Source organism: Eptatretus burgeri, chromosome 17 (genome assembly GCF_056783735.1).
Source record: "Eptatretus burgeri isolate ZD-2024b chromosome 17, Ebu_testis_v1, whole genome shotgun sequence".
Lineage (NCBI taxonomy): Eukaryota > Metazoa > Chordata > Myxini > Myxiniformes > Myxinidae > Eptatretus > Eptatretus burgeri.
Window position 1 is genome coordinate 47,915,575 of NC_140977.1, and position 13,587 is coordinate 47,929,161.

The 13,587-nt window shown below is 45.6% G+C and overlaps 1 protein-coding gene across 2 annotated transcripts in view; it reads left to right on the forward strand.

Moving 5' to 3' along the window:
• Nucleotides 1-3,284: 3,284 nt before the first annotated feature.
• The window catches only part of LOC147010015 (uncharacterized), a 30,186-nt gene continuing 19,883 nt past the window's right edge, over nt 3,285-13,587 (forward strand). Inside the window, exon 1 of one of the 2 annotated variants that reach the window (XM_085861029.1) lies at nt 3,285-3,748. In XM_085861029.1, coding sequence (XP_085717155.1) covers nt 3,589-3,748 — 160 coding nt within the window. In that variant the 5' untranslated portion in view covers nt 3,285-3,588. The remainder of the gene's footprint in view (nt 3,749-13,587) is intronic. The other variant, XM_085861028.1, reaches the window with a different exon arrangement.

A 13,587-nucleotide genomic window follows, 5' to 3' on the forward strand; every position in this document is an offset into this window, starting at 1 on the left:
CGCTGCGGGTTTCTTTTATAGTCAGATTTTTTTACATCTTTAAATCTGCCAATGCCAACAAAACCCTCACTTCACTCCTCCTCCTCCTCCCACTCTGCGGGCGAACAAGCGCTTCACCCGCCCAACCTTCACTTCACACCATGGCGCCATAACGCACGTGTTTCTGACTACGGATGTGGACGGAGCCCCCCTCGCCTCGGAGCTCTGACTCCGCCCCATCAAAAAAGAATGTCTCCCCTGTCGACACTGGGGAAGGCAAAAGAGCCTCTCGGGGGAGGAGCACCGAGATGCCGACACGCCCCTCCTCCAATCACGGCTGGCCACCACGACACCCGAAACCCCTCGTCCAATCTGGAGGCGAGTTACCAGAGAAAGGGATCCCTCTACCCCACACAGGGGGGGGATAAAAAGAATCGTGAGGCGCTCCCGAGTGAAATCATGCACAAGAGAAACCAGGAGGCCTTCAGCAACATTCCTGGTGTGCAGGTTATCGCCGATGACATGATCATTACAGTTGAAACCGTGGAAGAACCTGACCAAATATTGCACAAGGTTATGCAGAGAGCTCGCCAACGACAGGTGAACTTCAACAGGACCAAGGTACAGTTCCGTGTGCCCAAAGTGCTGTCACAGGCAACATCATCACTCCAGAGGGATTGACACCAGCCAAGTCCAAGATCTGAGCAATTGCTGACATGCCTACACCAGCAGACAAGCCCACACTTCAGCGACTGTTGGGTATGGTCAAATACCTAGCGCAATATATACCGAACGAGTCGGAGACCACGGCACCGCTCCGTGCACTGCTCAAGAAAGACGCAGCCTAGAGCTGGGAAGCCGAACACACACAAAGTCTCAACAAGGTCAAAGCAGCATTGGCAGCAGAACCCGTTCTGAGGTACTACGACGTCTCCAAGCCGGTGCCAATCCAAGCAGATGCTAGCCAGAGTGAGCTTGGTTGTTGTCTGCTCCAGGAGGGTCGGCCAGTTCACTACGCATCAAGGTCCATGACGGATACCGAAAAGAACTATGTACAGATTGAAAAGGATTGTTGGCAATCTGCTTCGCATGCCACAAATTCCACCAGTATGTGTATGGAAAGCCACCGCCCTCTAGAGGAAATTTTCAAGAAACCCCTGGGCAACGCGACTCCACGACTGCAGCGAATGCTTTTGAGATTACAGCGCTATGAACTGGATGTTAGGTATGTCCCAGGTAAGTACATGTATGTGGCCGACACACTGAGTCGTGCATACTTACCTGGTGACCGATCAGACGACCAGATGGAGGATGACATCGAAGTCATGGTTCACTGCCTGGTGAGTGACATGCCGGTGAGTGCCATGAGACAATAGCAGATCCGAGTTGCAGCTGCTGAGGACGCTGACCTCCAGATGGTAAGGCAGGCAGCCATGATGGAATGTCCAAAACAGAAGCACAGTGCTCCGAGCGTCCTCCAAGACTACTGACCGGTCAAAGATGAGGTACACATAGCTGACGGACTGCTGTTTGTTGGTGACCGCATTGTGATCCTGAGCTCACTGAAGAGTGAGATGCTGGTTCTGCGACATGAGTCACATGGGAGCTGAGAAAACGAAAGCCAGGGCCGCTGGTGCTTTGTTTTGGCCCAACATGACTGCAGACATTGAGCAGACAGTGGTCAACTGTGCAGTTTTCCTCAGCCATAGGAATGCACAGCCCAAGGAGCCATTGAGACCACACCCCATACCTGAGCTTGCATGGCAGAAGGTGGGAGCCGATGTTCTCACATATCAAAGCAAAGACTATCTCCTGATGGTTGATTACTATAGGAAGTATCCAGAAGTGGTGGAGATCGAGGACAAGATTGCCACCACGATCGTAACTAAGATGAAAGAGGTCTTCGCACGTCATGGCATTCCAGAAGAGCACATGAGTTATAATATGCCGTTTGACAGCCAAGAGTTCAGGCGGTTCACGCAAAACTGGGGAATCAAACAGTCGACATCCAGTACTGGATATGCACAGTCCAATGGCCAAAGTGAACGTTTTATCCAAACCATCAAGAGGATGATGAAGAAAGCTGATGACGACATTTACCTGGCACTTCTGGAGTACCGAAACACCCCTGTCACAGGTACATCATTCTCACAAGCACAGATCTTAATGAGCAGGACTCTGAGATCCAAGATACCAGTCACCAAGCAGCTGCTCAAACCAGCAATAGTCGACCCCAGAGCACAGTTGATGTCACAGAAGCTGAAACAGAGAGTCTATCCATGACAGATCGGTAAGATCGCTGGCTGACCTGCAGCCGGGTGACACTGTTCGTATCAGTAGGAAGAACACCTGGCAGCCAGCCATCGTTACCAATGTGGATTCGCACCCCAGATCATACTGGATTGACAACGGCATCAGGAGCGGTTTACTCAAGAACAGAGGTCATATGTTGATGATGAATGAGCCACCACCAGTTCTCATGACCCCTGAATATGACGTCATGATCCCTCATGAGCAAGAACCTGCTGTGACGAGCAATATCAGCAATACCAGTCATGAAGACATGAACAGTGGAGCGGGTATGCCACAACCAGCTACACCTGCGAGAGAACATTACACACCGGACTGCACGCACACTGCAACGCACCATGCGTCCAACCGTGCAGCAAACTCGACGAGGACGTGAGATTGTTGAGCCTCAGAAGTATAAAGATTTTGTTTGTTAAATCCCATAAACTTCTTGTAAACTGGAATTGATGACCATTGGCATTGCAGACTTGTCCTGATATACCTGACATACCTGACATTAGGCCTATATTAAGTTGGTTAAACTTTCACTCAAACTTGGTTTCTGGTGGCACTGCAAGCCAATAAGTAGTTGAACAAGTTGCTCAAGCTTTGTGGACGGTCATTGTTCATTTAACAATACCTTTGACAACGTATGATCTTACTCTTCATCAAGAAGGGAGGTGTATCAGAATATATAGACAGTGTTCCTTGCGTGGATCAATAAATTATGCGTCACTTCCGCTTGAGCCGGAGACGTGGCCATTGGTCGATGCCGTTGCAACCTCCATTCCTCCGGCAATAGCAATAAAACATAATTTTTTGAGATATCATGCTCACGGACAAAAAAAACCAGGCAGACAAACAGGAATAAGAACAACGTCCGTCCACCCTTGGTAGCGGAGCAATAACACCAGCCGATCGTGAAAGGACGTTCTCATTTTATTTAGTTTTTTTTTCCCTTTGTCCTCCAACATGGCGGCGCACGTCGCTGACGTCACGAAGCAACCTCCGGTGGACTTGCGTGCGGAGAATTCTTCTCATCCTTGTCCATCTCTGAGAGTATCGCGTCAGCTGAAGTTGTCCATTCCGCCTTTTAACCTTCTCTCCGTTATCAGAGCGATTCTGTCCCTTAATTAAAAGTGAAAATCTGAAACAAGAATGACGGTTTTGATGTTAATCCGAGAGATTCCGGTCAATCACAGGACCGTTAAACTTCTTCGGTACTTCCGGTGAATCGAACCACGTGGTGCGGAGTGTGCATGAGACTGGGATTCTGGGAGTAGGAACCAAACGTGGAGGTTCTCTTGAACCGAGGGGGTCATGGATCAAGAACCCACGAACTGCGTCCACGATCCGAGCTCGTCGGGTTCTGATGGAGGGAACGGAGGGGGTCCGGGAGGGACTGCTGGGATCTCTGGGTTCAGGATCCTGGACGTTCAGAACCTTAATGTTGGAGGGGACGGGACGGACCAAGACCCAGGTACGGTGTTTTTTTTTTTTTTTTTTTAATTTTGAGTGCGCGTCTATATATGACGTACGCACGGACGTTGATAAACTTGAAATGAGCACCCACGTGGGCGGGAGGATAACTACCTGAGAGCACGTTCAACTTATTAAATCATCGAGTTACATATCATCCACCAGAGGGCAGAGCAGAAGGACGGATGGACGGACGGTCCCGTCCGGGGGAGTTCGGTCGGACGCCATTACAGGACGGTTTTGAGTGTCGAGGGTACACCGGCTTTGTCTGGTATTCTGTACCCTATTAGGTGTATATGAGGATCAAGGGTAATTACTCAATCGTCCGGGTATCCGGGAAGGAGGATCAAGGATGATCAACGTTTCTTGTGATGATGATAATGATGATTCATCATGGAGGGTTCATCAAACAAAGAAGAGGGACAGACCACGTGCTAGAGAGTTCCGAAGGGTCGAAACCCTCCAAAGTGGTTCAGGGTCTCTCTCTCTCCTCTCTCTCTCTCTCTCTCTCTCTCTCTCTTCTCTCTCTCTCTCTCTCTCTCTCTCTTCTCTCTCTCTCTCTCTCTCTCTCTCTCTCTCTTCTCTCTCTCTCTCTCTCTCTCTCTCTCTCTCTCTCTCTCTCTCTCTCTCTCTCTCTCTCTCTCTCTCTCTCTCTCTCTCTCTCTCTCTCTCTCTCTTTCTCTCTCTCTCTCTAGTTCTCTCTCTCTAGTTCTCTCTCTCTAGTTCTCTCTCTCTAGTTCTCTCTCTCTAGTACTCTCTCTCTCTCTCTCTAGTACTCTCTCTCTCTCTCTCTCTAGTACTCTCTCTCTCTCTCTCTCTAGTACTCTCACCAACTTATGGTTATAGTTTTCTGTTTTTGACGACCCGATAAAAATGGCTCTATTGATTAACAAAGAATTTGGGGATGTGTTTGGTACCAAAAAGCTCAGAGCTGGAGACCTCTTCATTGAGTGTAAATCAGTCCATCAATGGGACAAGGTGTTGAGAGCCCCAATATTCCGAGGAGTCTGAGGGAGAGTCGAGGAGTCATTTATGGGATTGATCCCTCCATTGAAATATTGATATCACGAGTCATTTCGAGGAGGTGGGAGTTGTTGATGCCCGCCATATCACCACGGTCAGGGATGGGCTCGAAGTCCATATACCACCTCGGTGGTTCTGTCTTTTGACACCCCAGTCCTTCTCCCGAAAGTGTTCTTGGGCTATCAAACCTTCACCGTATGGGAATACATCCCAGCCCCCTTAACATGCTCCAAATGCCCAAAGTTCGGTCACACTGCCCCAGCCTGTAGAGGCAAACAACGCTGCAGTAAATGTAATGGAGAGGAAGCTGTACTCATGAAGAAATGTTTGGTGCTAATTGTGGTGTTGACCACAGTGCAGCCTTCAGAGGATGTTCTGAATTCCGGAGAGCTGCCCCTGATCCAACAGGGGAAGACGCAGGAGAAACTGTCGTATGCTGAGGCTGTCCGGATGGTCCCCAAAATTGGGGAAAACTACGACTCCAGTAAAAGCGGTTGAGAGCAAGTCCAAAACTGAGTGCCCGGTTAATGTCCTCACCAAATCGGTGAAAGACGTAGAATGCCAAACCGAGAGAGCAATCACCTTAATTAATGACGACGAGATTAATGTTGACGACGAGACGAAGCAATTAATGACGAGAGAGAATCACGTGGTCACAAACTCTACTAAAGAAGGATTCATCAGTTTCATCACTGAAGTAGTGAATTGTACATCTCGAGCAGGGAGAAGATCAGGCAGTCCCAATTATTATTTTTCTTGCTTTCTATTCTTTACTAACATTTTATCAATATATTTTCCGTTCTTCATTGGAACCTTGAGTTTGGTTGTGTGGCGTTTATAGAGCCTCGCGGATCTGACTACGTCAACAAAAAAAAACAAATCGAAGAAGAATAACCAGCAGAGCGCGTAGTGAGATTAAATCGTGGCCAGAATAGAAAGCTTGGCTGCCATCATCGCTCCGGGCAAAATTGCATCTGAAGTACTGTACTTGACCGAAGGAGGAGAAGTAGTGGAATTTCCTTTCACAAGTGAGTAGTGTAGTAGAGTACATATGACGTCAAACGATAATGAGTTAGTCGTACTTTACTACTGGATCATCACCATATTAAAGTTAACCATAGTCGTAGACTGACTAACCTCAACATTGTTTAATCCAAACAATCGACGAGTTGATTAAATCATGCATCAGTTCAACATTAAAGTGAATAATCGTAGAAATAAGCATAGGACCGCATCCTGAAGCTCACCTGCATCAGGAGCAACAGTCACTCAAACCCCCAGCACACCCCCTTAGACCCTGATTTTTTTTAATGTTTTTTTTCTTTTTTTTTCTTATGCCGTGAACAAACTTTGGTACATCACGGGTGATGAAGGTTGTGGTCAAGTTACATTGAAATTGTGTGTGTAGTTTCGGAGAAGATAGCAAATGCCTATTTTGGGAGGCCAAACACCACCACCCCCCCCCCTTCCGTAGACCCCCTAAATGAGCGCAGATTTCAATGCAGTCCATCCACTTTCGTTAGGCATCAGATATGAAGCTTGTGGCGAAGTTTCATCAACATCGTGTTTGGGTGGGGCGTTAATGACGAGCGTTTACTGACTGACTCACTCACCTTCCGACACTGCTCGATCACATAAGCTCACCTGACTAAAGTCCACGTGAGCTAAAAATGATTTTCATTTTCCTAGTGAAAAGTCAAACTAGTTTTAGGAAGCATTTTAACGTAACATGAATGTAAGTACTTGGGCGTGCTCGGGGACCCATTTATTGTGTCATGTTCAATGCAAGGTTTGTGATCCTTTCAGTGTCAGCAAGTTTTCGAGGGGGGGAGGGACCGAGAAGTGGGGGCAAGCAGGTATGCTACGATGGTGTGAAGACAAATGAAAATTTGTTCCAATGGACCAATGGGCCGACTAGACTACAAGAAATACAATAAATCCAGGCCCACACGAAAGTGCGGTGGAAATACTGTTCAACCAACTCTATAATCTGACTTCAAAAAAGGGGAAAATATTAATTAATTAGCTTATAATTGCTCCCTCAAATTGAGTGCTGCATCACATAATGGTGGATATGATTTTACATTGACCATTTCACAGGGAATCATTGGGTTATTGGATTTGATGAAACCCATCATTTAATTAATTAATTTACAAACTTTCCTTCATTTCCACTACTGTGTACTATCCTGGACCTTCAGCAGAGAATGTAAATACATGTGATGGTGAAAAGGGCGGGGAGACTGAGTTCGCTAGTGGATTCAAGCAATGCCTTTCCGCTGAGTTTTCACGTGAAAACGCATCGAGGCACATCTGGGTTCTCCGAGTTTGGTTGCCCAGAATGGTGATTGCGGATAACCTTTCGAATGTGGCCATATGATTTGTACGTGCTGAATAGGGAGCGCACAGTCTAGTTGGTGGATGGAAGTCTATGACTTCAATCCATGAAACATTTCACGATTATTCCAACACGTTATCGTTCATAGTGTATCTCTGTACTATTACGACTACTATTTTAATTATTTCCAATTGATCTCACCCTGTGGAGTCAGTCCCACGAGTTTTCCTTTCCACAATCCTCGATCCCGAACATTCCCTCTTGTCCCTCTCCTGCTCCACCTTCTTCCTCAATTCTGGTCTGAGCCTTCTCCTGAGAACTGTATCAATATCAAAGGCTGATCTGACCAAATCCCCCAACTAATACAGATGTGTCCACGTTGGATATTCACAAATATAACAACTTCTTCACCACCTCCTGATATCTTTGAAGAAACTGCGAAAATGATAAATACAACTCCTACTCATCATTCATTTTGGGTGTTGATGAACAGTTGGAATACATGTTCACGAGTGAACGTTCTTCTTCAAGTTCATAATGAAACCCACTCTACCTGGGAATCATGATATGAAACAAATGGCGAGCAGTTTTGAGAAGATTAAATAATTCGCGAAAAGTCCGTGATGAAAAAAATCCGAGGCCTCAGAGACAAACTCCGTGCGGAAGATGTGCAATGTCTGTGAGTAAAAGAACACTTCTGGGGAGCACCACTGTGATGAAAAATTCAACTGATAAAGTGGAATCCACAACCAGGTCGTAGAAAAAGACGTCCTGGTAAAGTGATATTTTGCGGGCTGTTACTCCAATTGAGCTCCCCGCAAAGCCGCAAGTCCTTCCATCATCTTCGCACAGTCCTCTCCGTTCTTCCAAGTGACATCCTTCTCTCTCTTGATGAAGATCGGCCGAAAAATAAAATAAAATTGCCTTTTCTCCTTCCGAACCGAGGCCAAAGAGTTGGAAAAAAAAAATCAAGTGAGCAAGATATACACTTGTTCCGAGCTTTATGGAAGGAACTGAGATTGCCCTCAGTTGGGTTTGCTTTCCATGAGGCAAAGGCAATCGTGCCCATCGGGAGCATTGTTCGAGGTCATATTTTAGACTGCCTTTATGCCAGAGCGGAAGAACGGCAAAGGGGATGGGCAGGCAGAATTTATTTGACGGCAAAAAAAGGTCGTGGTTTTTGAGGCAATGCGCTTGAAAACACCGAGCACTCTTTTTACCTTTCTCTGTGCTGTGCCGAGAAATCCTCTGCATTTCTTACCCAGGCATTGCTGAAACTGCAATCCTCCATCAATGAGGCAACAGGTTCTTCTGGCTGCATGTCATCATCGCTGATCTCAGGTGACGCGACAGTTTCACATTCATCGGATTTCCCACTCTCTTGCTCTGACATGACCCTTTGAAGCATCGATGCTAGTTTCGCTTGACCAAGCTTTAGCTTTGGCGAGGGCTATTACTCCCTCCTTTTGACTTTTGTTAGCCTTTGGCATAACATTGATGAAAAAAATCTACAACCCAAGAATGGGTAAAACTAGAATTGTTGAGAAATGTTGAAAGGAGACAACGAGACATTAAAACTCGCGCACCGAGCATTGAACTCGGGAAAATTAGATTCGTTATCTTTCAACAGCAAACTCAGATACACTGACAACGCAAGGAAACGCAAGGCACTTTGGCGCAGGAGGAGGCCATTTGGCCCATCATGCCTGCGCTGCAACCAGTATCGTCACCCAACCAAATACATGCTAACTGCCATCCACACAAGCCAATATCCCCATATCCCTCTATCTCCAATGCATCCAAGTACCCAAACTCTACCCAAACAAATCCCATTTTTACTGGTCCACCACCTCACTACCTTTTCGGGAAAGACCATAATCACTCTCCGACTGAAAGACCCCTGCCTTAAAACTGTCCTATCATTTTCTTTATTCTCATGCTATGTGCCCCCCTGGTCCTGACGCTGTCCACTCTTCTGAAAATCTCACTGCACCTATCTTCGCTACACCCTTCATTATTGTAAACATCTCCATCAGATCCCCTCGCAATCACCTCCTTTTCAATGTATAAAGTCCTGTCTCCTTCAAACATTCTTCATAGTTTAATCTAGCCCTGGAATCATTGTAGTAACTCGATGCTGTACCTGCTCTGTGGGAGCATTGTCTTTCTTCAGATGCAGTGTCTTGAATTCATGTCCTCCGGTTACATCGCTCACGAAACCACACCTCACTTAGAGCAACGATGTCGTACACCTCGCCATCCATCCCAGCTTCCAGCTCTTCCATCTTTCCATTTAAGCTCCTCAGCATTCGTGTAAAACACCTTCAACCTTTCCCTTCCATTAACCCCCATGGTGCCCCAACCCTCCAACCTCATCCTGAGTTTTGAGTCTACAAAAAGTCCCAATTTCTTTCTCAAGAAACACCATAAGTCTTGCTACCTGACGCATACACTCACTATGACCATACAGAGGTCCCTACACATTCACAAACTGAAACCCCTCTTGATTTGCAAATTTGACATCTTAGAAAGTCTGAATACTTTTTGTAAAACAAACACAAGCCTTATCTTTCCGAGAGAAATTATCAATCAATTCATAAACTGCTTTAATGGGAGTAATTCACCCTGTCGCACCTGGACAGGGTGTGGTCATTTACTCACTGAAAGGATTTTCTGCATTGTACCAAATAACTGGAAATATCTCCTTTCTGGTTTATTTTTCGTTATTATCGTCTGAATGTCTTGGTAAGTACTCTACCAATTGTGCAAATTATGGGCTCAAATTAAATGGACATCTATTTTTTAATTTTTTTTTAATTGGGTCAAAAACGGGGGACTGACCCAGAGTTTAGTTAGCTGAGGCTGACGATAGCAGTCTAGCTTTACTCTCGCCAAGGCAAGGGTAAGGCCCTGCACATAGCATCACTACACATCACCTTTAATTCTTGGTTTCGCGAATGGCAGAAAAGCCCCTCGACGAGCTTACGTCAGCAACATTCAGGCCCAAGGCATTGTTCTGGGCCCAGTCCTTTTCCTGATCTTCATCAGTGATCTCTCTCACTGTCTGGAAAATCCTCTTTATCTATTTTCTGATGACTCCACCCTTTGCCATGACATCCCTCATCCTTAAGACGGGCAGGCTGCAGCCTCTTCCCTCACTTCAGACCTTGAAAAAAATCACAAGCTGGTCAAACACTTGGAATATGTCTTTCAATCCTGATAAATCTCACACTCTCAGTCTCTCTCTGAAAGGACCATCTGGCAAACCCTCCTACCTACTTTCTTAACAATCCACTTGAGGAAGTTCAAACTCCTGGGTCTCACCATCACCCATGGTCTTTCTTGGGCAAACCACAGTTCAAAGTTGACCTCCAAAGGCAGCTGTCGACTGGGTATCCTCCATTATACAAAGTCCTTTCTTGGCACACCTGAACTCCTATCCATCTACAATGCCTTCATCAGCAGCTTCATGGAGTGCTGTTCTCCCATCTGGGCTGGCTCCACAACCTCATATCTTGCTTAGCTTGATGCCGTAGAAATGAAGACCTTCAAGATTATTGGAATCTCCCATGATGAAGCTGAGGCAATGGGCCTCTCACTTTACTATAGTAGTCAGGTCAGTAGTCTCTCTGTCTTCTACTGCCTCCTTTCTGGTATTGAACCCTTTGCTCTTTCCATGCTTGCCCCCCCCCACCCCTCCAGGTTTCTGTTGGGCTCATACTGTTAACCATAAAAACCCCAAGATCACTGCTCACCTCCACTCATTTGTTCCTCCTTCTTCCCAACTGTTGAACAAACTTGCACATTCTCTTCAATCGAATTCTTCCCTCCAGGTCTTCAAGAAAGCTGTACACCACAATCTCAGATCATCCCCAATCCAAAACCATGATCTTTTCTACCCTCGTTAACCTACCCAACCCCAATCCCTCCTTCATTCCAAATTTTGATTTTTCCTCTTTGGAGTTTCCTTCTGTATCTATCTTGTACACCCCATGAATCCTCTCCTACTCCTCATCACCCCCCCCCCCCACCACATCCATTGTTTGTCCAAGTATGCCTCTATGTTGGCCTTCAACTCTGCTGATGGTGTCCCCCCCCCACCCCTCGCCTTTTTAGCACTTTCTAAAACTCTTGTTTAGCAGTACTTAGACAAAATATTACGTCATTTTACGGCATCATGACCAATGAAATTTACTGCTCGTAGACACCACCCATGTCCTTGTTTCTCAAGACAGAGTGGGGTAATGTGCTCTATGAACTCCAGCTTGCAAATTGAAAAGGCAATTTTTACCTTTGACATGTTCGCAGGTCTACAAGAGCTCCGCGTGGTTGTTGTTGCTGTTGTGGTTTTTGTTCAGGGTCAATTTTTTGAAGCCCATTGGTCAGACAGCTTCCGGACCCCACCCACATTTGTTGCTCGACTCCACCCACCATAGCACCCAAACAAAATAATATGGCCACCATCTTGGTTTTCTAGTGGGCTTAAGACATCAGGACTGCAGGCCTCTGCTGATTATACACTGCCCACATTTGTTGCATAAGATTTCTATTGGCTTCGTTTGGGTAGAGTGTTATGATGAGGGACCCCGAAAAATCTAATTACTGTACATGTCAAATAAGAATATGAATTACAATTAGTAAGGTTGCATTATTACAGTAAGGTTACAAATAAAAAGGTTACAAATGTTATTAGTAAGTATTAGTAAATACAAGTAAGGCTACAACCTAATTAAAGGTAGTCAGCATGGGTTTACCAAAGGTAGTTCCTGTCTAACTATTTTAGAGTTCTATGAAGCAGTGTCTGATTGGGTGGATGAGGGAAAGGCAGTGGACATAGTATATCTAGACTTTAAGAAGGCATTTGATAAGGTACCACATCGGAGGTTGTTAGCCAAAGTGAGGGCTTGTAGAGTGGCTGGTCAGGTAGCTAATTGGATTGCAAAGTGGCTTTGTGATAGGAAGCAAAGAGTGCCTGTGAGTGGGAGGATGTAAGTTGTGGGGTACCTCAGGGATTAGTACTCAGACGATTACTATTCATTATTTACTTCAACGATTTAGATAATGGGGTAAAGAGTAAGCTTTCCAAATTTGCAGATGACATTAAGCTTGGAGGTGAGGTGGATAGCAGAGGGGGTGGTGATCAGATTCAGGAAAGTATTGATACTTGCATAGATTGGGTAAAAGATTTGCAGATAGAATTTAACCTGAGCAAGTGTAAGGTGTTGGGGATGGGAAAGAACAATGAAAATAGAGATTACAGGATGCAAGGAGTAATGTTGGAGCGTGTCACACAGCAGAAGGATCTGGAGGTGGTAATAGATATGGGAGGTAAGCAGGCAGCACAGTGCCAGGCAGTTATAGGTAGAGCAAATAGGGTTTTAGGTTGTATTCGGAGGGGAATCATTTCTAAATCAAAAGAGGTGGTGTTAACATTGTACAGGAATTTAGTGAGGGCCACATCTAGAATATTATGTGCAGGTTTGGTCACCACAGTTCCGAAAGGACATAGGTGCCACAGAGAGAGTTCAGCGCAGGGTAACTAGATTGATTCCGGGCCTAGCTTGACTCAGCTTTGAGGAGCGGCTGAAGGAGACGGCTTTATTCACGAGAAAGGAGGCGGTTACGAGGAGATTTGATAGAGATGTTTAAGATAACTCGTACGTGCCCGTGAAAAATAATAAAATAATAAAATAATAAAAATAAATAAATAAACCACACAGGCCGTTTCTTCGCTCTCACGTGCCCGTACGTGCGTGACCCGGAAGTTCGATATTATTCGCAGTTACGATTATTCGCAATTTATTTTTAATACCCAATTATTCAATTAGCGCCAACGTATTTTACCTTTTCGCAATGTTGTGGCAAGGAAAAACAAAAAGACAAGAGAAGAGAGAGAAAAAATTTACTTCCTGGTTCGGAGCATACCAGCACTCTGATGTTCCCGAAATTTATACACCGTCTAATATGAAAACGATCATAACTTGGGCCATTGTGTTTATCTATAAATGCGCATAAGAAATCGAGAAATTATTAGAATACACGAAGTCATCACTCTCCGGAAGCCCGTACGTTGTAACCCGTAATGGGGAACGTGGCTGTGCTTCCCTTCCCCATCGGCCACGCCCACGCAACAACGTGTCTTCCCATTGGTTTGGTAAATAAATGGCCATAACTTGGGAAGCACTTGTCCGATTAATATCAAACCTTGAAAAGGCACATCCTCAGGTCCCCAGCAATATACCTGGCAAGTTTCAATTAGATCGGACCAGAGGTTGTCGAGAAACAGCGGTCACACACACACACACACACACACACACACACACACACACACACACACACACACACACACACACACACACACACACACACACACACACACACACACACATTGCTGGAATTATAGATAGATGAAGGCTATAGATAAAATAAGTGTATACGAATCATATATTCAACAGAGTCGACAGTGATAGGACCAGGGG